At 37.4% G+C, this 23,134-nt stretch overlaps 2 protein-coding genes across 2 annotated transcripts; both read left to right on the top strand.

The window, feature by feature from the left end:
* The first annotated feature begins 506 nt into the window (after nucleotides 1–506).
* On the top strand, nucleotides 507–12,060 carry LOC146451212 (homeobox protein orthopedia-like). The gene is made up of 3 exons (XM_085099242.1): nucleotides 507–1,775; nucleotides 1,921–2,174; nucleotides 8,740–12,060. The coding sequence occupies exons 1-3, from the start codon at nucleotides 1,457–1,459 to the stop codon at nucleotides 9,262–9,264; spliced, it is 1,098 nt and encodes a 365-aa protein (XP_084955368.1). The 5' UTR covers nucleotides 507–1,456; the 3' UTR covers nucleotides 9,265–12,060.
* Nucleotides 12,061–13,338: 1,278 nt separating this feature from the next.
* Nucleotides 13,339–17,703, top strand: LOC146451211 (retina and anterior neural fold homeobox protein 2-like). The gene is made up of 3 exons (XM_085099243.1): nucleotides 13,339–14,550; nucleotides 14,689–14,858; nucleotides 17,081–17,703. Exons 1-3 carry the CDS (start codon nucleotides 14,331–14,333, stop codon nucleotides 17,498–17,500), a joined length of 810 nt encoding a protein of 269 aa, XP_084955369.1. The 5' UTR covers nucleotides 13,339–14,330; the 3' UTR covers nucleotides 17,501–17,703.
* The last annotated feature ends 5,431 nt before the right edge of the window (nucleotides 17,704–23,134 follow it).

Raw genomic sequence — 23,134 nt, 5'->3', positions numbered from 1 at the left:
TATAGTGCATTTTTATTTCTGCGCTAAGGAAAACAATGTAATGTTTATCAGAGATTTCAATAAGCGAAGTGGAAAAGTAATAAAATCTTTAAAAGTCGCCAAGTCTCTCGCGATTGAACGAAAAAAATCAACATTTTCAGCCCCGAAGAGACATTTGCAGAATTCATTGAGGTCATACCAAAAAATAACTATGTAAAAATGCTAATGGCACAATTTAGAAAATTTTATTAATTTCGAAGTAATCGGGTAGCATACTTGCAGCTGCCGGTGAAAACACCATATATATATTTTTGTACTTTATATTTGTCACGCATAAAGGAAAACTCATTCACAATTGGCCTAGTTTGTACAAGGATTTCCTCTCGCACGAGCAAAAGTTATTGGTATCTTCTAAGCCTTTCTCCGGGCCATTAGAGCCATTGTGTGCGAGCAAGAGAAGTTGTCGACGGTGATTAAGTCACTTCCTTTTCATTGCAAATGATGTGCGAACGTTTTCTCAGAGTTGTTTTGAAGTAACAATCAAATCAATACTTTTCGGTGATTAAACTGCCACTCGATATTTACGACTGCAAAATGTTAAAAAGTAGTTTATCCGCGCTGACGTGATCCCCGCTAGGTAGGTGGCCCTCGATTAAACGCCGCATAAAAACCCTCCAAGGGACGCACGCGGGCCGGTAATTATTTTAAACTCATACGAAAATGTTAGTTTTCATTGAGAACAAAAGCCGTAAGCTAAACATGTTTGAGTAATTAGGGAAACGATGAAACAGTCATGTGTAGTGAATGAAAACAAAGAGGTTTGTCAAAGATCAAGCAGTTTGAATAACGCGGCACGAGGCGTGTTTTTGTTCCCGGCTGGTAGCGCTGTAGGATCCTTTTTTTAAGGGGGAAGTGTGGGCCTGCCTCCTGCAAGCTCCGTGGAAACGAGCACGGAACAGGAAATCAAATCAATACACGTTATGCTCTGAACTACACTACCTCTCGATCGGGCTTATTGCCCAAAACTAAAAGAAAAAAAATCACATTAAATTCGACGCCAAGATGTCGAGCTCCATCTATCGTGCTCGTACAAGCCTCGAGCTGGTGACAGCAAGCGCTATCGATTTAATTAACAATTAATGTTTTATTAATCACGTTAATGACGATTCAGTTTCGTCTAATCACGGTCTATTTGATCAATTATTTGAAAGCCAAAATACTTCATCACAAACAAATGCTTCTTAATTAAGAGAATTACTGTTCGCGCTCCATGCTCTGAGCTGAGATGGAAGCGAACCGGCGAGCGAAACGCGATGAAAAAGCGTGCTAATTACGCGCCGTCGAGCATGAAACGCACTTGGAGCCGCTAGTAGAAGGCGCACTGAAAGGCAAAAAAATTATATTACGGGCGCTTAATTTGCCATGCTCTCATGTTCAATTAGCACAATTAAATATTAATATAGAGTGATTTGCTTACATGCTTTCTGATCCGGTCGTGACACCTGACATAATTTTATTAGAAAATAGCGGCTCGGCGCGCTCTGATTGGCTGGCCGCGGCTATAGATATTAAATCCAAGGTAATAAGCACTATACAAAGAAGGCCGAAAGTTTGGCAGAATCGCAGAAGATTAGTAATGGAGACACCGAACGACGCTCACGTACCTGCGAGAGGACAGGGTTTGGATCATCGCGAAGACCATACAACGACCTCTTTGCTGGAGCTTGTGCCAAGTTTGGAGCATTCGATCGTGGGAATATTGAATCACAACGGCGAGTTAAATGATCAAGATCCAGGTAGGCCCTATCTTGTTAGGGTAACAAATCTTCGAAAATTTTCTACTCATCACTCACATTAACCCAGCTTTATAAAAAATAAATTTTCTAATGACTTGAGTGAGAGCTCGTTTTAATTTAATTCATTCGATATCTGCCTCAACAGATAGCGCCAAGAACGGTTGTGTGGATGGGAAAGGCTCCCCGACCGAGCACAAGCGAATTGATACTGTTTCTCTTGATGATGAAGATAGAAAAGGCGGTGATAGTCAAGGCGTGAAACAGAAGCGGCATCGCACACGCTTCACTCCAGCTCAGCTCAACGAACTCGAGAGGTGCTTCGCTCGCACGCATTACCCAGACGTGTTTATGCGAGAAGATCTTGCAGCCAGGATCGGCCTCACCGAATCTCGAGTCCAGGTACAAACGTTAAAGACCGGCAATTTATGATTAACTCGATATCAATGGGAGAAAAATAGCAGTTTAAGGGTCTTTTGGCATAATGAAGTTTATGTAACGGTTTATTTTGCGACGAAAAACAAAAACGCTCCTTCATTTAAATAGCTCTTAATCTTTGCCACTTTTTTCCGGGAGGCCAGTCGTTGAAAGCAGGAACACTTTAGTAGTTAGAGTTTAGGATCTCATTTCTTTTAAATGATAAAATCGTTTACGTCTCCACCAATTTTTTCCGGCTATAATGATATATTTGTATACTTTTCGCCTTAATCACTTTCACACTACGGAAAGACGTGTACAAACCTTTCATTTCAAAGACATTGTCCCGGGGAATTATGGCAGAAAACCAGCAATATCTGCGAGAAGAAATAATATTTTATCGCTGTGAGGACGATTTATTATGTATTTATCGCAGACAGAACGAGAATTGCCTTTGTGGTATTAATTTGGTTTTTGTTTTGAGATCTGCTTTACCGGCGGTCTTAAGCGAGCGAGAAATGGCACGTTCCTTGCGCGTAAGTTTTCTCCGCTTGATAATACATCGAGTCAAGAGAAAGATAAAGAATAGATATTTTTTTTATTTCGACCAGTTATTTTCCTAGATTTGAGTCGTTGATGGGGCAGAAGCATTAGAAAGAAAGCAGACCGCACATTTCTGAATGTACACAATGAATAGGTTATTAAAAACATATTCAATAGCAATGGTCAAAATAAACCCCATTGGAAATTCTAATGAAGCAAGGCCAAACGGAAGAGCTCTCTCGTGATTTCCAAAAGTTATCTAAGCTATTATGGCTAAGAACTGCAAGTGAATAATGGACACTGTAGAAATAGAAACTATTATCTCAAAACAGTGTGTTGCAATTGTCAACCGGAGCTGTGTTTACACCGGGTTAGAAATAATTACTTTCAAGACTCGAGTGAGTATTAAGAGCGTACTTCTGTGTTATGTTTCTTTCCATAGTTTAATTGGAGACTTTTTCCTCGGAGCTTGTCCTTGTACTCCATTAGAGTGGCGAAGCTTGTCAAATTTTGGTTATCGTAGATTCGATATTAAACGATAGAAATTAGCTGCATCTCACCTTCAAACACCTGTTTCAATACATTTTGGGCTTTCATCGCGGCAGCTGAAATTCTTACTGTAGTTTTGAAAGTTCGTTCTAGAAACAACGCGGTTTTCGTTCGCGAGGGGTGAATGGTGTTATCTTTCGATGCGGTAACGCCATCTTTAATGTTACTTTGTAAATAAAACCATATCTTCAGCGAACCAAAAAATGCTTTTATAAACTGTTTAGGTTTTCAGACATGTTGTTATACGTGATTTTGAAAAGTCACATGCAAAACACTAATTCTCCCCTGGAGCTAATATTGGCACTAGACCGTGTTTTGTCGACTGTTTCGAGTTGGCCCCGAAGAAGCTTCAGAACACAGCAACATTAAGCGAGACTTCAATAAACACAATATCATGCGGACATGAAAGGTAGAGCCTAGCAGACTAGCTCGCAGATCGTTAGAGAAAAGTGTGATTTGAAAGACAAAGCGATGACCGGTGTTTTTGAACGTAATTAAAATAGTTCTAAGGCGGGTTCCCTTAGCTCTTCTGTAATTACATTTTTCATTTTAGTGAGCTCTTGGCCGCGTTCTTATAAAGGGCAGCCAACTTAAGAAGTGGATTACCTCAAAACCGCCTTAGAATTAAACCGGGCTCGGCAACAAACTCTGTTTACTTAGAAAAATATTTGGAATGGTTTTAAAATCCGCTATTCCGTGCTACAATCTACAGGGCCGGGGGAATTCAAAGTCTGATCTATGTAGGCAAAACGCCATCAGAACTTCGAAGATTTGTCAGTTGAGCGTGGGTCAGCACGTATAATAAAATTTCACATCCAGTTTATACTGCTTTTAGTTGCTGTAGCGAGTACCAAAATTAAAGGTAATTATGACAAAAGTAAGTCTCGTATCGCTTTTGGTTATTCGCATTGTGATGTGCGATTGTTCTGAGAAACTAAATGATTAAGAGTACAAAAGAACCAGCGACCCAACCACAATTATTTTATTCTCGAGCTCTCGCTCAACAACTACTAAATTGAAAAGTCACTAAAAATGCATTAGTATGTGGTGATCGACTGTTCTTCTGTGTCTGGTACTAAATAAGTAGCTCAAAAGAAGGGTTTTGGAAAAGAATTCTGTAATTAGGGACTCATTTTGTTTCATCAGACCCAGAATGTTATGTGCTGATTAAATGAACTCTGAGTTGAAGCGCGAAGAATTTTAATGTATACTTGTTATCGAGAAGGAATGGCTTCTTGTACTTTTCTCGGATAAGAAGATTGTTTTAAGCTAATCGTGGTATGAATTGAAAATGTTGGTAGGCGCCATGGGTGGTAAATTTTTAGGCGTGTCAAACGTACGCGCACGGTGCGCGCGATCGGAGGAGATAAACACGCTTGGCCCTGACCCCGATAAAGAAAAACCAAAACAATTTGCTCAAATCTTTAAGCGTTCGTGTACAACTTAAATTAATCGCAAATTGCAAGGAAATACGACTGGAAAACACTTATTGTAACCTAAAATCACATTTCATTTAAATGTGACGCCTGTGCACTTAAACTGCTGTTGACACAAAGTTTGTACACGGAAAATTTGGGCACCTCGGTTGTGCTAAAGGGATTTGATGCATTGCGACAAGTCAGACACGCGGCGGTATTACGCGCCGAGAGGATATTTTCTGAACCATTGTACAAAATATTCTATAGCGGTCGGCACATTGGCGGCACGGACCCGTGTTTGCTTTGGTGGTATCGATAGGTTACGCCGGGTTGATCAAAGTGTAAAATGAAAACATCAAGTCTATTGTTTGCGTTTCCCTCTCCACCAAAAACCGAAACTGTAAAATGGGAAATAAATCACTGCAGTGTCGTCAAGGAGTCGAGCAAGTTGTTCAATCGGCTGTTTGTTTCGTCAAAGGCGTTGCTAGCCTAGAGTTTATTGAAGTCTCTATAACTCAGTTTTACCTTTATTAGCTCAGTACAGTAGGTGAAAAAAGCCTAAGAGCGGTGGATATCAAAGATGGAATATTGTGAGAAAGCAGCCGGTTTTACCAGCAAGAATGCTACTATATGTTCAGTTGGAGTTATTAAACAGAAGCCCTTTGTCGGCGAAGGACGGTTTTGATTATAACAAATCCGTGGCAAATGAAATTCGAAAACTAATAACAAATTGAAAAAGATATAATAAAGTGGGAAAACTAGTACAGTTTATACAGAGTATACCCAAAAAAAAAAAACACAGACTGAGATGAAAAACATGTACAGATTTGCTTTGTTCGCCACAAGACAGTTGTTTGTTCCATGTATTTACAGACTGTATATTAAATTTCAGAATTCATTCACCTTAACCTCTCAAAGAAAAGTAGCGTTGAAGGCATAGAGCGAATTGAACATAACGTTTTTGGTGTTGGATTGTGATCCTCAAGTAAACGTGTGATAACTTGAGTAACAAAGAAGAGCGTAGCCGTATTATTTTTTTTCCCTAAGACCAAATTAAACCTCTTCCAGTTAACGCCAAAAAAAGAGAACACAACTGTATGAATTCCAAGTTTCCAGATTTCTCCCTAGCTATGCTTTCCTCGGTTCTATTATAGATTGAAGGCAGGAGTTAGGAAATAATACTGAGGGAAATCTAGCGTGTGTGGCATATGCTTAATTTTCGTACCCAAGGCGTTACGCTGTGGTGCTTTGTTAACTGGACTGGTACCAGCTAAAACTAATTTTCACAGCATCGATCTTTGTCTCGATGGTGGATAAACTTAATGCCTTGCCTCAGTGGTAAAGGTTTTCTGAGAAATCTGTAACTTCCTCTATTCAAATCGCAGCTGCGAGTTTTGAGCCGAAATATCTGTTGGACTTTTCAGTGAAACGGTGGGCTTCGGCGCAAACTTTAATCTTCCCGGCCACATTTCATCATTTCATTACTTTTAGTGAAGGTGTTTTCGGAAACTAATCGTAATTTAAAGCAGCGATTGGAATTTTTTTTCTGAACTGGGATCGATAAGAGTCTCGTTGTACATGTGGTTTTTTTCCCTATTCAAACAAATGTATCATTTTAGCTGTTAACTTCGCCTGACATTAATTTTCTATTTCGTTAAATTGAAGCCTTGTTTTATTGATAAAAAATGTTAACATTGAGGGTGCCTTACTGAATTCCTTAGGCGTGCTTTTTGTTATTAAGGTAAGCAATTTTTCCTTCTAATTCGAGTATTTTGCTTTCTTATTTTTGCTGGTTAGTCCCAGTGCAAACTTTATCAAAATTAGCATTTTTCATGTTTGCACATAAAACTAAACAACCGAGATTTGTCGGCGAAACAAAAGCTAACCTTTCTTCTGTGTTGGGGCCTATTCAACACAGGGGAAAAACACTTTCTTAAGTGAAACGTGATGACCAAGATTTTGCCCTTCGATGCGATCTTCATTCTTTGTTTAAAGGACATTTCAACATGGAAAAAATCTAAAACAATGTTTAGTTTGCTGTAATTCTTGAGCTTGTTAAATTTCAAGTGACTTTCGCAAAACGCGGAATAATTGTGTGCAAATCGATATAATCATTTTCCGACAATGCCGCGAAGAAGATTAATTAAAAACTTCACTCGCGTGTTTAAACAGCTTTGTGAGGGACAAATTTTGGCAGCCCCGATTTCCTCTCCAAGGCAGAACTTTCTCGGAAAAGGAAAACAACAATTTGATTTCGCTACCAGAGGTTAACCATCGAGAACAATTACATCATATCCTGGTTATTCAGGGTGCAATTAACAATCTTAATTTCCACATAGATTGCCTCGTCGACAAGGCGTGGTTTTTGGTTCTTGTTTTATTAAATTTTACGCTTTTGAAAACACTTTTATACGGTCAAATAATTACACTTAAAACTGTTGTTATTGTACGACCCAGCCGTGAAAAAAATTCCCAACTATTTTTGTCTAAATTTAACTGAGTCCAATTTTAAGCTTTGGCTAAAATATGATATTCATCTATTTCTTCTGATTGAATCAGTTTCCCTTCAGGCGTTTGCACAACTTATAATCAAATTGTAGGATGTTTTCCTAATATATTCATTTCTTGTCGACTCCGAATAAACCAGCCGTCTAGTGGAGATAATTTCAAACGTAGTTTTAAAACTTTCACGCAAGTGAACATGTTTTGAAAGATAAAAAATATGAAAGTATTTTACTTTACCAGTCAGATTTTGCGGTGGTCAATACCCATATATATTTCTCTACGGCTCAAAAGATTTTTAACATTGCTTCCGTTGGATTTAGATTGACCGCAGCTTATATTACCAGCCTCGAAAGCTTATTGCTGAAAACAAAATATAGCAATGAGTATAGATAGCCTAATGGGCTCCAAATTGATGGTAAATTATTTCCTTGATTTTGCTCTTTGCGTAAAGTGGTCACTTAATTGGTAAGTCAGTCAGGAAGAGGTTTATAGAGTCTGTTGAAGAGCGCTCTTTATTGAAGATCAGTAAAATGTTTAGTTGTTATGTTCGATAACTGCACCTTAGACACAAATCGAATACTTTATTGAAAGTTATGTACATCTGTATCTGTGGTTATGCGGACGTAGTACTAGCCTGCGGGTAGTTGCGAGAAATAGCTGCTCCTCGTTATGTACCGATCCCCAATCGAATGCTCTTAAAAAACATATGATCATAATTATCAATAGTAGATGCCTAGACAAACTTCGTCAAATATTGAGGTGGTCCAACGCTTAAAGCAATGCCCAGAGCCGGTTAGCTTATTATGATATAGTATATGTGTTGTTTTTGGCATATTATATAGCCACTGGATTTCTTTAAAGTTGGGCCTATCGAGACTGGTAATAGTAATTACATGAAAGACATTATTTTGGGACGAAATCTGTTCTGTAAACAGCGGCAAGCAAAGCATTGTTGAAATCAGAAACCACCTACTTGCTTAATACAGCATTCTGTGAGATGTCTTTTCATTTTATTTTATTTTATTTATGTTAAAGAAAATCATCCTTTATATCATGCACAAAGTTCGAAGATATCCATAGTACGTTCCGTCTGTTTCATGCACTAATTAAAATTTAGCGATTAATTAACGAAGGGTTCTCTCTCTGTCTGTCTGGCCGGACTAGGGCCAAGTCTGCTCTTTTTCGTTTTGTTCTGTTTGTTTGTTTTTTTCTTTGTCGTCGTCTCTCGTTCTCTCAGTCAAATGTTAGAGCAGCCTTCTACAAAATAATAAACAGCACCACAGGAAAACACTCTTTAGAAGCTTTCATTTGAATGATCACTCTTAAAGGAATTTATCCACAGACTGTTCAGTGGAGTTACCTTGTACAACGTAATAGACAGTCTGCAAAATTTCCTCCGATAATTAGCCCTTCCCCTGCCTCCCCAAAAAAAGGTCCTTTAAAATCTCCAAAATGTTACCTCAGTACACTCCCAACAAGTCAATAAAGAACTTGAAAATAATTTATCCTAATTTTTCTATCTGTTTTGGTGTTAGGTATGGTTTCAAAATCGCCGAGCTAAATGGAAGAAACGCAAGAAGACTGCGGCCATCCTGCGCCCTCCGGCGCCTATTCTACCTTCTCACATGGCACAGGCTTACAACCCAAGTCCTATTGGAGACTCTCTGTGCACCTTCCACAATGACCACAGATGGCCCACTACAATGGCCACAGCCCTGCCAACCATGGCTCCAGTCACTACTCCCTCTCTACCACTATCGCCGCCGCACCATCCATTCGCGCAGACTGGGCACGAAGTTCTTCAGCAATCGTACTCGCACCAATCCTCCATGCCTCGGTCGCATATTAGCATGTCTATCCAACAGCAAGGGGCTCCGCAAGCCCAGCAAACCTTTCAACAGCCATTCGTGGGCACGAGGGAGATGCCTATTTCATCATCTCCCTCGCTTCAAGATATCCAATGCAGTATTCCTAACGGTGGGGAACTGTGGAGAGGCTCCAGTATAGCCTCGCTACGACGAAAAGCGCTAGAGCACAAGGCCGCCTTTACATATAGATAAGTAGAAGGCAAAGCAAACTTGATGCCATTATAACACAACTGCACCAGGCCTGACAGAAACAAAGGACTCTGTGTGCCATTTTTAGTTTCATATACTTGCAATTGTGAATTTTTTTTAATGTTATAAATAATCACAGTTGAATGTTTCTTTGAAATTTTTAGAATTTTTAAACTTCTAATTCTTTGAAATACCACTAGAAATTTGCAGAAAAAAAATTTTTTTTTTTTCTTTTTTTCACGTTAACCCTGTTGCTCCAAGAGTCACCTTTGTCTTAACAATTGTTCAAACTTTGAGTCTGTGGATGAAATTCTAAAGTGAGACCATTCTGATGAAAGATAATAACAATTGTCACAACTAAGTAAATTCATAGAGCAGTACCTTCCCAATGACTGTTAATTATGCCCGTTCAAGGTGGATCCACCTTTTGAGTCCGTTTGCATGCTGAAATCCTAAGTCCATTCAAATGAAAGGTACTAAATTATAGGTACCTCCTGGTTGTACTAGCTGTCAATTATGCGGTTCCATATTTTACTACGTGGATGACACCCTGTGGTATCTTTACCAGTACTTAAATCTGGGATTTTTCCGGTCTTCAACGTAAGCACTCATGAAGAGAATAGGTTAAAATTATTACTCACTGGAGACCAAGCATGAACCTAAATTTGGAAACTCGTTACTAACTTCTTGGTAATAATTTACACAAATGTCAGAAAGGTTTGTTGCAGAACTGATTACATACTTGCAATTCTATTAGATAAAACATTAAACCTTTTTGGTTACATTATTGTAACTTTCGTATATATTTTCCTTGATTCAAATCATAGTTTTCATTAAACTTTACAATGCCTTTCTCCAACTTTCAAGTTAGATTTCGATTAAAAAAAAAAAAAACAGCAGATCGCCATTTTGAAAACTCACGTTCAATGAAGAAGTTGGACTTTGATAACAATATTGGATTTGCAATTACTTCTTTCTTTCGATCAAATCTTAACAGAAGAATCCCACGTACTGTAACCGTAAGAAACAGACAAAAAAAAAACAGTCATGACATCGAACTGGTCTCAGTCTTGGGCGAAATTGACAAGGTATTCATAGAAACAAATCCAGCATAATCAGCCCATTTTGCAGTGCTACTACATATATTAAAAAAAATTAAGAACAAATTTAACTTTTGATTCAAATTCGCCACGAGATCTCAAAAGATGTGAGTTCATAGCCAAGCAACATTTTTCTAAAACAACAGAAGACAAGTAAACGATTTAGAAAATGATACAGGTACGCGATTGACAACATTATTCAATTTCACCTGTTTATGTAGTTGCTTGATACTTGGTCTAAGTTGGGCCGAATGCTATCATAACAGAAAGGAAGGTATTGCTTCATTTACATGCTGTTATTGTTAGAGAAAACATCACAAATGTATTTTATTTCAGTTTTCACTCTAAGAAGAACAAATTCACTTAAGTCATGAAACAAGCCAGTCAAAGATGATGCTATGTTATGAAAAGATGTTGAAGTAGTTTCCTTTTTATCGTAGGATGTTGCGATTATTCAAGAAGGAGGCCCGATGTAAATTATAACAGTGGACGAATTTCACATCAAAAAACGCAAATTAGGAGATTTTTCAGTTTTTTGCGTTCAAAACATTGTACATACGGAAGAGTTAGTATTGTACTTCAGTATTTAATTGAGATGCAGACGTAATTTCCTCGGGAAAACAAATTAATGACGATTTTAAGTATTTTGAAAGTTTAAGACGTAGAAAGAATGAAGCCATTCGCTCTCCAGAATAGAACACTCGATAAAAAATTCAATTTTATTCAGTTTGTTTTCATTCGATGATTATTTCATTTACTTAATACAATTTTCACTCAACTGAAGTATAGTTAGCTAGATAGGCATCTGTCAAGAGTTCTGTTTTGATCAACTTTTTTGTGCAAGAGGGGCTTTTAAATCTTGAAGTCTTGACGACTTCCTGAACAACCGAAAAAAAAAAGACCACAACGTTCAAAACTCGGAATCCACCATGACGCTTGTAGTTCCTCTGGTATAAAATTAGTTTTTAATTTTTGTTATCTGTCGTAGATCAAGGTAATGCTTTTCTGGAAAATAAGGAAACGGCATATATTGATGGAAGCGTTTGTCATACGTCTAGATGGAGAAAAAAGGGACTAGTAATGGAAATTATGTATTGTTAAGATTCACCGGAACACGGAAACAAATGAAAGACCGCGAGTCGGTTTTAAAGAATCGACAAAGTTTTATTTTTAAGTAGTCATTTAATTTGTGCGAGAAATTACCATTCTCTTGAAAATTTTGTTTCATGATTTCTGCCATTTTTTGTGATGTTTTTTTTCTTCATCTAGATGAACATGCAAATTAGAAATGAAGCATTACTTTTAACGGGGCCCATAGACAAGTTGTTTTCACTTTTTAATCATCAGAGTACTTTTTAAGCGCACAGAAAGCACGACAAAAGGAACTCCATTTTCCTGCTTCTACGTGACCGTAACAATTGACTGAGTAGCCGAAGAAGTCATTAGGACCGGCTCACCACAATAGATTATTTAATTGCTTATTTAAGATAGTAGAAAGTATTTATGTTCTTTTATTGTACGTCAGCGTGTGATATGATCACAGCGTAGCTCGGTCGAATCACTCTAGCCTCGGGCGATGGTTTGATTGAGCACCCCGCGGTTTGCTAAAGAAAGCAGCACAGCAAGAAGAAATGGGCAACCCGCATGTAATTACTGCTAAATAAAGACCAGTTTTGAATAAACCTTGATGACCCAGCGATTACTGGCTTTGTGTAGAGCTTAACTTCATTCCCAAGGGATATTTCAGCCGAGGTTTTACGAAAGGAGCGAACTTGACGATTCGGTTGAAATCTTACGTCAAGTGGCCCTGCTCTCAACGCATCAACGATTTTGTTTGAGCATTTAATAGCGTTGCCGAAAAGGTTTCACCTAGGCAACGACACTGAAGGACTCATATTCCTCATATCTAACTTTAAAGTATGAATTTTCAAGGGACTTTTTAACTATAAAGACTGACGTGTGGATCCAGTCATTGTTATCACGTAAACATACACTGGAAGTTTCCCTTTGTTAAATATAGTTTATAGTTTGCAGGTCTCCTGCATGTATCAGCGGTTCGGTTGTCAAAGCCAATCTAAGAGGACGTGAAGTTATCGAAAACGAGACAATATCCGATCTTTCAAAACATCTTATACCGCGTCCGAAATTGCGATTCGAAAAGATTGTTTATTTTTAAAATCTGTTCATCCAAACAAAACCTTCTATATTTCAAAGTTCAAACTTCAATCAAGTTGCAAATCCAATCAAGATCCTTTGAAATGGAGCAAAATATTACATAAGCCACGTTTTTATTACTATTTTATTCAAAATAGCGGCACTTTCAACCGAAAATTCGTCGGTACTGTGTATCGCTGAACTGTCAACTAAATGGAGTGTCCATCGAGAATCTTAATTAAATTTAATTTTAATTTCCTTCAACTTTAAGACTGCTACTATAGTTACAGCCTCATTCTTTCAAATATCTGTTAATGAAAAAGGTAGGGCACACAATAATGGAAACAATAGGCCGATTTTCCAATTTAATGGAAAACGAAATTGCTTTTCGCGCTTGCAATAACTAGCGCGCGTTCAATTTTTAAACAAGAGTAATGCTAAAAATATAAAGCAAGCTGGCCGGACCGACCGTAAGGGCGCTTATCCGCGACATTAAATTCGATGCCTTTCGATGATATTTCTCGATCCTTATTTGTAATTTGAACAAGAGCTTGATAATCCGGCGCTTCATATATTCAGCCGTCGGAAATTGATCGAAGGGCTGAACTGCCGAGAAGCTATCGTCATTTTCTTTATTCAAAAGACGGAGGCGTATCGCGGCTTCAAACTAAATTTGTCAGTGATGTTCAGTAAAGAAGTTAAAATGAGCTGCCATTGATTGGATTTTTTTTTTTTTATTTTATTTTATTTTTTTAATATATATGTATTTTTTTTAACGCGTGTAAAGTTTATTTTAAACATGCGCAACTCGCATAACGACCGATTTCCCTCGAAACCGTTAACTTTACTTAACGATTTCAATTCTATTGCCACCTCGGGATTACCAAGTCTTGCAATTAATAATCACTAATTACACACATTAGGCTACATTTAAGCTAATTTTGGTGAGTTGTGCGCACGAGGAAACGTGAATCCCTTAAATCATCAAAACTGCGAGCGTGCAAAGTTTGCCGGTAACTCCTAGATGTCAATGAATAGCGAGATATTTCTTTATGCTTCGCTCGCCGAACGCTTATTTCGTCCAATATCTTGCTGTAGTGTGTTTATAGAACTGTGATTAAAGTAAATCTCTTAAACAGCAAACATCACACGCAAGCAAAGCTCAAGTGCTTAATTATTTCTCTTCTTGTTTGAAAACCAATATCACACCTAAACCACACTTCAGACCTTTGCGTGTGATGTTAGAATTATTAAGTTTGTTGAGAATTCTGGATTGAATGTGCCGATCTGAACAACTTTAATAATCATTCATTAAAATCTCTACAAAAGATAATTTTTAAATAAACACGCACAGAGCAAGGCATAGTTTATTATTATGGCAAACGTAGAAGAGAGCTTCCTTCCTCTTTTTGTAAACGCCCTTGGTCGCCGCTACGTTTCGAGCCAACATAGAAACAGCGACGAGCGAAAATGAAAGCGGCGTGATTATTTATTGTCAATCAAAATAAGCACTTCTTTCTTTTCATTTAATGTGTGCTCCACACTCTCCTGGCAGCGTTCATTAGCGATTAGCTTTTCTTAAGTAATCACCGCTCTGTCACGGCGAACAAACAACCAGTCAATTTCAATACAATATCGGGACATAGAAAATATTGAGTTCTGTGTCGTGATTGGACAGCGTATTGTTATCTAGATATCTTAAGCATTATTTCGCCCGCCTAGTCCTGTTAATTCGCTGTTAGCACGAGCGGACCAAGTATTTTGTTAATAGATTGCGGGTCGATAGTTAGTTGGTGCTCTGACCTCCCAGCAGTAATGACCAAAATGGGCTCTCCCGTTAGACAAGATTCGACGCCTCGAGAGGACGATTTGATAAGCAAGGAGAGAGAGAGTAAAAACGACGACGATGCTTGTCTCTTGATAAGCTCAAGTCTGAAGCGAAAAGCCGACGGAAAGTGTGGTTCACCTACGAGTTCTAAAGACAGCCACAGCGATCGTGATTCAGACTACGAAGACTCGAACAGCGAAAACCCCGGTATGTTCTTTTGCACTTCAAAATGTCTAGCAGTAGCGCGGATGTTGGTTTGTGACATTTTAATATTAACTTGTCAAAACAATCTTCTTCTGTGTACCTAAGAAAACCAAACAACTTGTGGTCTTTTGTTTTCGACAGACGAATGTAGCGAAGGCTCTTCCAAAAAGAAACACCGGAGAAATCGCACAACTTTCACGACCTTTCAACTCCACGAACTCGAACAGGCGTTCGAGAAATCACATTACCCTGACGTGTACACCAGAGAAGAACTTGCCCTCAAGATTGATCTTCCCGAGGTTCGAGTACAGGTACAAACAAATTTCATTTTTGTGTACTTTGTCTATTATTCCTGAATGAAATTCATTAAGGGACATAATATCTCTCAGGGTTTTGTTAGTTTTCTTGTTAAACCAATGTGTACTCTGTTACTTTTAATAAACATCGCGTGGGTCAGTTAATTTCAGCATTGTCGTGGGTTCTGTCAGGAGTCTTTCTGATATGCGGCGAATTGTTTTTATTGGTTGTTTTTAAGGCTATTTTTCAGTTGCATTTTTAATGTGTAGACGAGTATTTTTAAACCGTAAAAGAAAAAGACTTTTACTGTTTGGAATCGTGAAAAAACAGGCGGAACTCTGAATACAATTATATGCATTCTTTGTTTCCTTCCTTAAGCTTAGGAGGAAGTTTGTCAAGAAGCACCGTGCAACACGGAATTTATCTCCCCAGGATAAGTCGAATATCTTGAAAACATCTCAATAATAGTGTATATACTTTTCATAGTAAATCACCTAATGAAAATAAATGTCAAGTTTTTGAAAAAGTTGTCTTCACTGAGATAGCTATTTGTAATTACGAGACATTAACAAAAAAAAACAGCTTCGTAATGGGCAGGAAACTGATTACAATAAAAAGAAACTCTTATTTAGGGCAGGGATTAGAAGCAACTAAGTTAAACGTTTGCTTTAAAGATTGATGTACAGCGAGGTTAACTTAGGCAGTAACAGAGCTGTAGCGAAGTTGGAAAGCATCCTTTGAATTTTAATGAAGCACTAACACTAAACTCCATAGAGAAGGGATTTGTATCTACTTTATGGCTTCTGTTTTCTCGACCAATTTCCGATTTGTCAAACATCTCTCATAAAAACCATTAGCGTTTGAGACCCATTGCTGGTACTTATTCCTTCATAATAACCTTCTTCAGTTGGTAGAACAATGGAACCACCGATAGCACAACAGACAGCGTGTGAAAAACGCATTCTCTCGCGGTACTTAAAGAAATAGTTTGCAGAAGGCGTCAAGGGAAAGAATGGAAACCTAATTAAACCGTCCTTCGCGGCTTTGTTTTTGATTTAATGGGCCATGTTTAAAAGGAATTTTCTTCGACAGCTCGTTTTAAGTACTTGAGGTACACGAAGGCTTCCTTGAGGATCGTCAAGATGGGATGGGTAAAGGGTGGACAGAACAATTGGAATGCTGCCGCTTTTTCATTAAACTCTACTGTACCTCACGCCTGAATCAGTACCGCTGTCAACAAAAGTGTTTTTTAGTGAAATTTGCTCTTAAGTCGGATCGAAGGGTAAACATCAGAAAAGCTTCATTTAATTCAAGTTATATGAAGTAAGTTTGGCCTTTGTCTTTAAACGTGCTTATCTGTGTGGTGGCTCTTTGTTACAGTTGTTTTAATTTCCTGCAAATTTTCAATTTAAAGTTTATCTCAGCGCTAATTGGAAAGGAATAACAACGAAATTAAGAAGAAAGCTTGCAACTCGGAAGTCCATGTGCAACGTAATTCATTTTCTACGTAAAACCTTTTAAGCCATGAATTCTCTTTGTTTATATTCTGATGAATCATTGTACTTTAAGAAAATCCGCGGCATGGAAAGTGTGACAAACAGTTTTAATTTGAAAGATAAACGACACTTTAATACAACTCTGCACATGGCGCTTCGAATGATTCAAGTAATTGTCGCCTCGCCGTGTTGACATTAATTATATCCCGGCTTCGTGAATATTTTATATTATGGTAGGATTTATTTGAAAAATAATTGGTGTTATCTACCCAGCAGACGAGGTTAAAGATCGCCTGTGTTAGTTTTTAATTAAGTTAGTACTTGAAATTAGATTATTTTCGATTATATACATAGTGAATGACTTCATCAGTGTTGCCGGGTTGGCTCTCGAAACAGCAAGTTTGGCAGTTCCTCGCTTAGAGTTTTTATTATTTTTATTATTTTCTCTATTTCTGAGTTTGTTAAAGATAATTCTTTAATTTAACCATCCAGAAACTCGTTGTCTCAGTCTTAGGTCTTTTGAAGTAGAACTTATCTTTAGTAAAAGTTTGAAGTTTCAAATCCAGTAAACTCAAGCTGGGTTTGATGTTTGGGAATTGTATTTTCAAGCACTAATTTTTTGGTGGTGATTTATTTTAAAATCACCTTCACTATACGTTGATTCGTGTTAACTTCCTGTTAAACTTAACACGGATTTACAGTTTTCACTTATTTACTGAAGGTCGTTTTTACTTGTAAAGGTCTGGTTTCAAAACCGACGAGCAAAGTGGAGACGTCAAGAGAAGATGGAAATGGCTTCCCTTGAAAACCTGCCCTCGCCGACAGTTCCTCGGGCTAATTTCAGCAGTTTACCGTTTCCTGATCCCTGGAAAAGCTCGTACACATATTCTCCAGCCTTTGGTGGGGCACTTTACCCGCCGACGTCCCTTCCATCATCCCCCACTATGGGATGTTATCCGGGTTCCTATCCCCCTGCGAGTTATGTCCCATTCTCGTCGTATCTCCCTGGTGTCGGATGCATGACCGGCGTGTCCCCTGGATCAAGAGATGAAAGGTCAACAAGCATTGCCTCCCTGAGAATGAAAGCTAAAGAGCACATGGAAAATTCCAGCCTTAAAGAGTGGTCTGAAATCCCATCTGCAACGCCGTCACTGAATTAACAGCGAGAAAAACGTGTTATTTCCGAGAATTCCAAGCTTCAAAAACGAACAAAAAATGAAATGAAATAGAATTGTCCAAAAGTTTAGACAAACCATCAGCAATTCGTGAAAGTCCTGCTAGACCTCATTTGAAAGCCGACAAGTTAGGGTTTCATTTCCAAGCTAAATTTTAAAATCACTTATTTCTGAGAGAGAGAGAGAGAGAGAGAGAGAGAGAGAGAGAGAGAGAGAGAGAAAGAGTAAGAAATATCGAAGAGACAAATTCATTTATATACTGAGATTTTTGACGAAGTTGTGTTTGAATATTTGCTTACTTAAAAGGGAAAGTGTCACCATGTACAGGTACTGATTTTTGACCTTTTTTGGTCAGTGAAAATGGTGCTACAATACCTTAGCTTAGTTGACAAACAATTTTAGAATACTGAGGAAAAGAAATCAACTGAATTCCTGAAAGGAACAATTCAAGATCTGTTCTAGCGCATTTTGGAGATGAAAACTCGAGAACTTTGACGTTTTCCAAGCGTTCCTATCCAGTCCCATTTATGGGCAGAGACAATTAGGACAGTCAGTTTAGTACACTGGGGTGATAATTTATAACAAAAATGAAACCATTAGTTATAGGTTTCTGTTAATACAAAACCGTTTTGGGGTTTTGAAAAAACGCCAAATCTCAATGACACTCCCCTTTTAATCGTGAAATTTTAATCGGCTAAAATTACATACACGACTAAATTAAAGCTTTTCGACGTGCGGGAAAAGGAATTCAATGTTAGAGGTCACAGGCTGCGTTTCGGAAACTAGCCACGATATGGACAATTTTTGTGTTATTTAGGTAGAATTTTTGACAAAGTTGTGTTAGATATTTGTTCACTTGCAAACTTCCTAGAATATTATACGTACACAACTGAAGATATTTGACGAAAAAAATATGCAAAGCGTGGTTTTCAAGTTTTCAAGTCACAAAATAGGTTTCATTCTTTTATCATGAAAAATTAACATTCCCAAAATAACAGTTATTTATGCATGATATTGTGCGTCTGAAATTGATAATAATTTGTCGGCGCAAATCAGCCACAAGTCTATTTTACAGCCCGTAAGGTATAACTGAAATAAATTATTCATGCATGCATGGCTAAAATTATCGATTATAATACTAAAAATACTTTTTTTAAGACTGAATATATCTGGTATCTTTCATGAATACAATTTATGGTCGACATTTTACAGTCGACTCCCGATAACTCGAACCCTCACTAACTCGAACCTCCCGCTAACTCGAACCAATTTTCCTTCCTTTCAGGTCATTTTCTATATAATTTTACCCTCGATAACTCGAACTTCCGATAACTCGAACCTTTTTCAATTTCCCGTAAAGGTTCGAGTTATCGGGAGTCGACTGTATTAATGCTTACGCCATGAGGAAACTAAAGCATGTTTCTGGAGGAACATTGACAAGGATCTAGGAGAATCCATATAGAAAAATAACAAAGTCTGAATGAAGCAAAGAAAAAAATATCCAAATTAAATTCACTGACTTTTTCTCTTGATTTCATTTGGTGGAGACTAGTTCTCTTTGTAACGTATATTTATCAGCTTAATTATTTAATTTTACTCATAACGTTACCTATAATTCGGCTGTTTAAGTCCTTGTTTTTAAGTCCTTGTTAGAAAAGTAGAATAAGTTCTTACGCATTCTAGATGTCTTGCGGTTTTCAAGATAAAAGGCAACTTTCTGTCTATTGGGAAATAACGTTGTAAATTAAAGACATTACTCTGTATTTTGAGTTGTAAATTATGTATCAATAAAAGTAGAGGTGATTAAAAATGGTGTATTTGTTTAGCTGGTAATTTTGCATTCAAAGCACAAACAACATCGGTTTCCAAGAAACTGAATGTGTTTTTAGCCATTACGCGACAAAGCAACGTTAGTGATAAGTTGGACAAGTCGATATTGAAACACCCATTTTAACTGAACTAACCGCTACAAAGACGTCAACTCAGCAGAAAGCTACGTGGGAGAAAACAGTTATGTCCTTGCGTCATTCGCTTGACCAACGTCTAGGAAACACGCGCGGCTTGAGTCGGCGAATCTTTGAATACCAAATTTTGCATCTTACGCAACTTATCTGTAAAACAAACGCCAAACGAGCCAAGCAGACAAAAGACAAGCCATAACAGGAAAGGCGCGCGACAAAGCAGCAAATTAATATTCCTCGAACCGCAGAAGTCGTGTAGGAATCTCAAACCACATTTTCGAACGTCTATGCCCACTCTTGAGGTTATCATGTCTGTGCATAGATTACGCAAAATCGTGCACAAGAGAAAAACCTTTGAACCTCTTGTATGTGTATTAGAAAACAGTGACTGGCCAAATCACTTCCGTATGGAGCGCAAAAATATAGTGTAACGCGAAAAAATACGGGCTAAATTTCACTTGATAAAATTAAAGAAAAAGATATTGCGGGTTACCGAAGGGCTTGTGACTATAAAGGCTGATACTTACATCCTTGACTTTTACTTTCATTAGAAAGCCTTAACTAACCAACTCTACTAAAAACTGCTCTTATCTTTGCTTGGTAGAGGGGTTGATGAATGTCTCAAATTTATTATATTTTCAGCCTCCATATATTATTTTAAATTAATATCGGATCCCGGCGAGACAGTCAATGTTGAAGTCTCGCATAGACCTGGCTTTCAGAGAAACATTGACGGCTCCACATCAGTGCACACGCATGCGATTTCTAACGGGCTAAATTCACCGATCGAAGCCATGATTATTTTCTAACTTTTATTTTCGCATGTTCTGACTGATATTGAGGCCAGGCAGATTGTTTGTATTTAACCCGAATCTCTCGTATATCTATATAGCAGCGTCAAAATGATTTAAAGGACACAATGTTATCCTGTACTGGTGCTGGCAGGACAAAAGGAGGCCAGGGGAAAATTTCACACTTCATAACCGATCTTTACTTCAACACGAGGTATCATCACTGTAAAATGCTCTACCAAAGAGTCGTGCATATATCACACTACGAAAACAATAACAACACAAATGTGTAAAACCTTATAAACAGTCTCCGTTCTATTTAACTTAACATTTTTTTATTCCATTCGATAAAGCCAAAGATTATGATGATAGCTAAGGGACTATTGGTACTTTTTAATGTCCGGAGCAAAAAAATAATAATAATAAAACGCACAAGGACATTGCCCACGTTAGAAACTTCTCAACGGCCAGTGGTCTCTTAGTAACAAATGGTTCTTTGAAAAACGTTTAGATGGAAAAATACGTTGCAAAAGCTAATCTTTCGCGCGAAAGCTGATGCGTGGATTTCATACTTAATTTTGCCGGCTGCTGTCTTTTTCTAGAGTTTCAAAACATGAAATTGTTTAGTTGTAAATTTGAATACTTTGGAAATGAAAGGTTAGAGGGTGAATTTACGGCACTAATGAAGTTTGCGTAATGAGATTTGAGTAAGTTCGCTTGTAGAAGTCGTAAAGAACGAGCTAAGCTTGTTTTCGTTATATCAGCCTATTCAGCTTGCCGAGAATGTTGGCTGTTATCGTAAGCGCATTTTTGAAGAAAAACAGTGAGATTTTAAATTATCTTTTTTTTTCTTCAGAGCAAATAAGATTTTATTCAAATAAACAATCTCTAATGAATGCTTCATTCTCAGCAAATTGAAAATTTAATGTGCAATTACCTTGCAGAGATTAAAACCACTGGCAAGGTAGAACTAGTTTAATCATAACTGTAAATAACTTATCCTTGAAGAAACTTGTCTTAGATTAATCAGGTCTTTCGAAAACTAAATTAAGAACTTCTTAGTGAAACATTAGGTGATTCGAAACCAGAAGTCCGACTCATTATTCGTTTTTTCATGTTCGTTGTGGATTTTCGTGTCACAGTTTTGTTTGTTTTCATGTTGAATACGTTTAACGTTGGTTTATTGTGTTTAAAAAGCTGTGTTGACTTACATTCTTTTCAAAACGAGCCGTTCCTAACGAACAGTTTACAGCTTATTGGAATTTCCACTTATCTTGGATTAACACGACCAATTTTATACACAAATGGTCGTTAAAATTAGGCGTTAATTTGCAGGCGACAGGTTTTTCAGTTTTATTACTTCTCAAGTAAATAGCACAGAAAAAAAAACAGCAAATGAACCGAACGTGCAGATTATAACAAAACAAAACGTGTCAAACTTTTAACCAATCTTTGTGCTATATTTACGAAAAGAAATCAGTATTTTCAGTTACAAGTTAAAGGTTATGTTCGAGAACCTATACTGATATAAGTTTCACTGAGTCTTTAAAACGTACAGGTAGTATTTTTATCATAAGACATTTTGCTTCATTTGCATACATACTTTTAATACATGACTTTTAAAATCCATTAACTTTTGGACATGTAAACTTCAAATGTGTATTGACCTAGATAACAAACATTAGTTTCTAGGTAACAGGTGGAACATTGTAGGAATTCAATTGATGAAGCTTTTTTCAAGCGGACAATTCTAGTATCCGTTGATAAAATTTATTTGAAAGCTTCTATTAAAGCCTCATAAATTAAAATATACATTAAAGGGAAAAGGCCCTGTGAGACAAAAAAGGTTTTGCTCTGTCATTGGGAAAGGTATAGATTATATTTTTGTCATTAACGTGATTAGTTTTTATTATCAGATTGCACTGTAATTTGAGATTGGGAGAGGAGACTGGGCATTAATAGACATGTATGTTTCATATGGGACGCTAAAACTGTGCTCTGGGATTTTGCAATGTTAGAGTTGGAAGAGATCAATGTGAATGTATATTAAACTAAATTGACTACGTTGATTGCTTTCTTTTCATTCTATCTTAGCTAGAACTAACCTCTTTTAAGCCAATAACGGAAGAATTCTGAACACAGAATTCATACTTTTCTGCTATGAACATGATTTTCCTGATTTGTACTTTATCTATTACAAATAAACGCACCAAAAATAGAAATTCTTATGTCTCATTTTTGAAAAATTTTCTCCACGACTATGTACTTTCCGATATCAATAACATCAAAGATGCAGTTATAACCAAACGAGTGATAAGCCCGCGGCTATGGTGATAGAAAACGTTTGAAGTTGTTAAAGAATGAAGCCCTCTAAGAATAGCAAAATATCCCAGACATGAAACGCTTCCCATTTCTCCTGTGTGGAATCTTTTAAGAGTGATATTTGGTCTGAATTTAACAAGATTCAAGACCTGTTTATTTGCATTTGTCAGTTTATTACACAATAGTAGTACTCTTCCTTTCTATAGAGTACAGATATAGAGAGAATAATGATCACCTAGGTTTTACTCTGTCTGGTACAGTTTGTCTGCTACAAGCAGCCCTAAAATTCTTAGTTTAGCTTTTATACGTAGAACAGAACATTCTAGAATTATGGGAACGTGATAACGGGAAAAGTGGGCTGTGGCTTGCCAAGGCGTAAATTTGCACTTTGGTTCTCAGAGAAAAACTTTGAGTCAGCAATTTCACGTGAAATCTATGGAGCAGTACATTCCTGTGGTGCAGGTTTGTTTTTCGGCATAATTTGGCAACTTGATGAAACTTAATAAAGATTTTTGTTTCAGTCAGTGACACAGGAATAGGCGGAA

Source organism: Pavona decussata, unplaced genomic scaffold (genome assembly GCF_977016875.1).
Source record: "Pavona decussata unplaced genomic scaffold, jaPavDecu1.1 SCAFFOLD_391, whole genome shotgun sequence".
Lineage (NCBI taxonomy): Eukaryota > Metazoa > Cnidaria > Anthozoa > Scleractinia > Agariciidae > Pavona > Pavona decussata.
The sequence above is the reverse complement of the archived record's forward strand: the minus strand, read 5'-3'. Positions and strand labels throughout refer to the sequence as shown.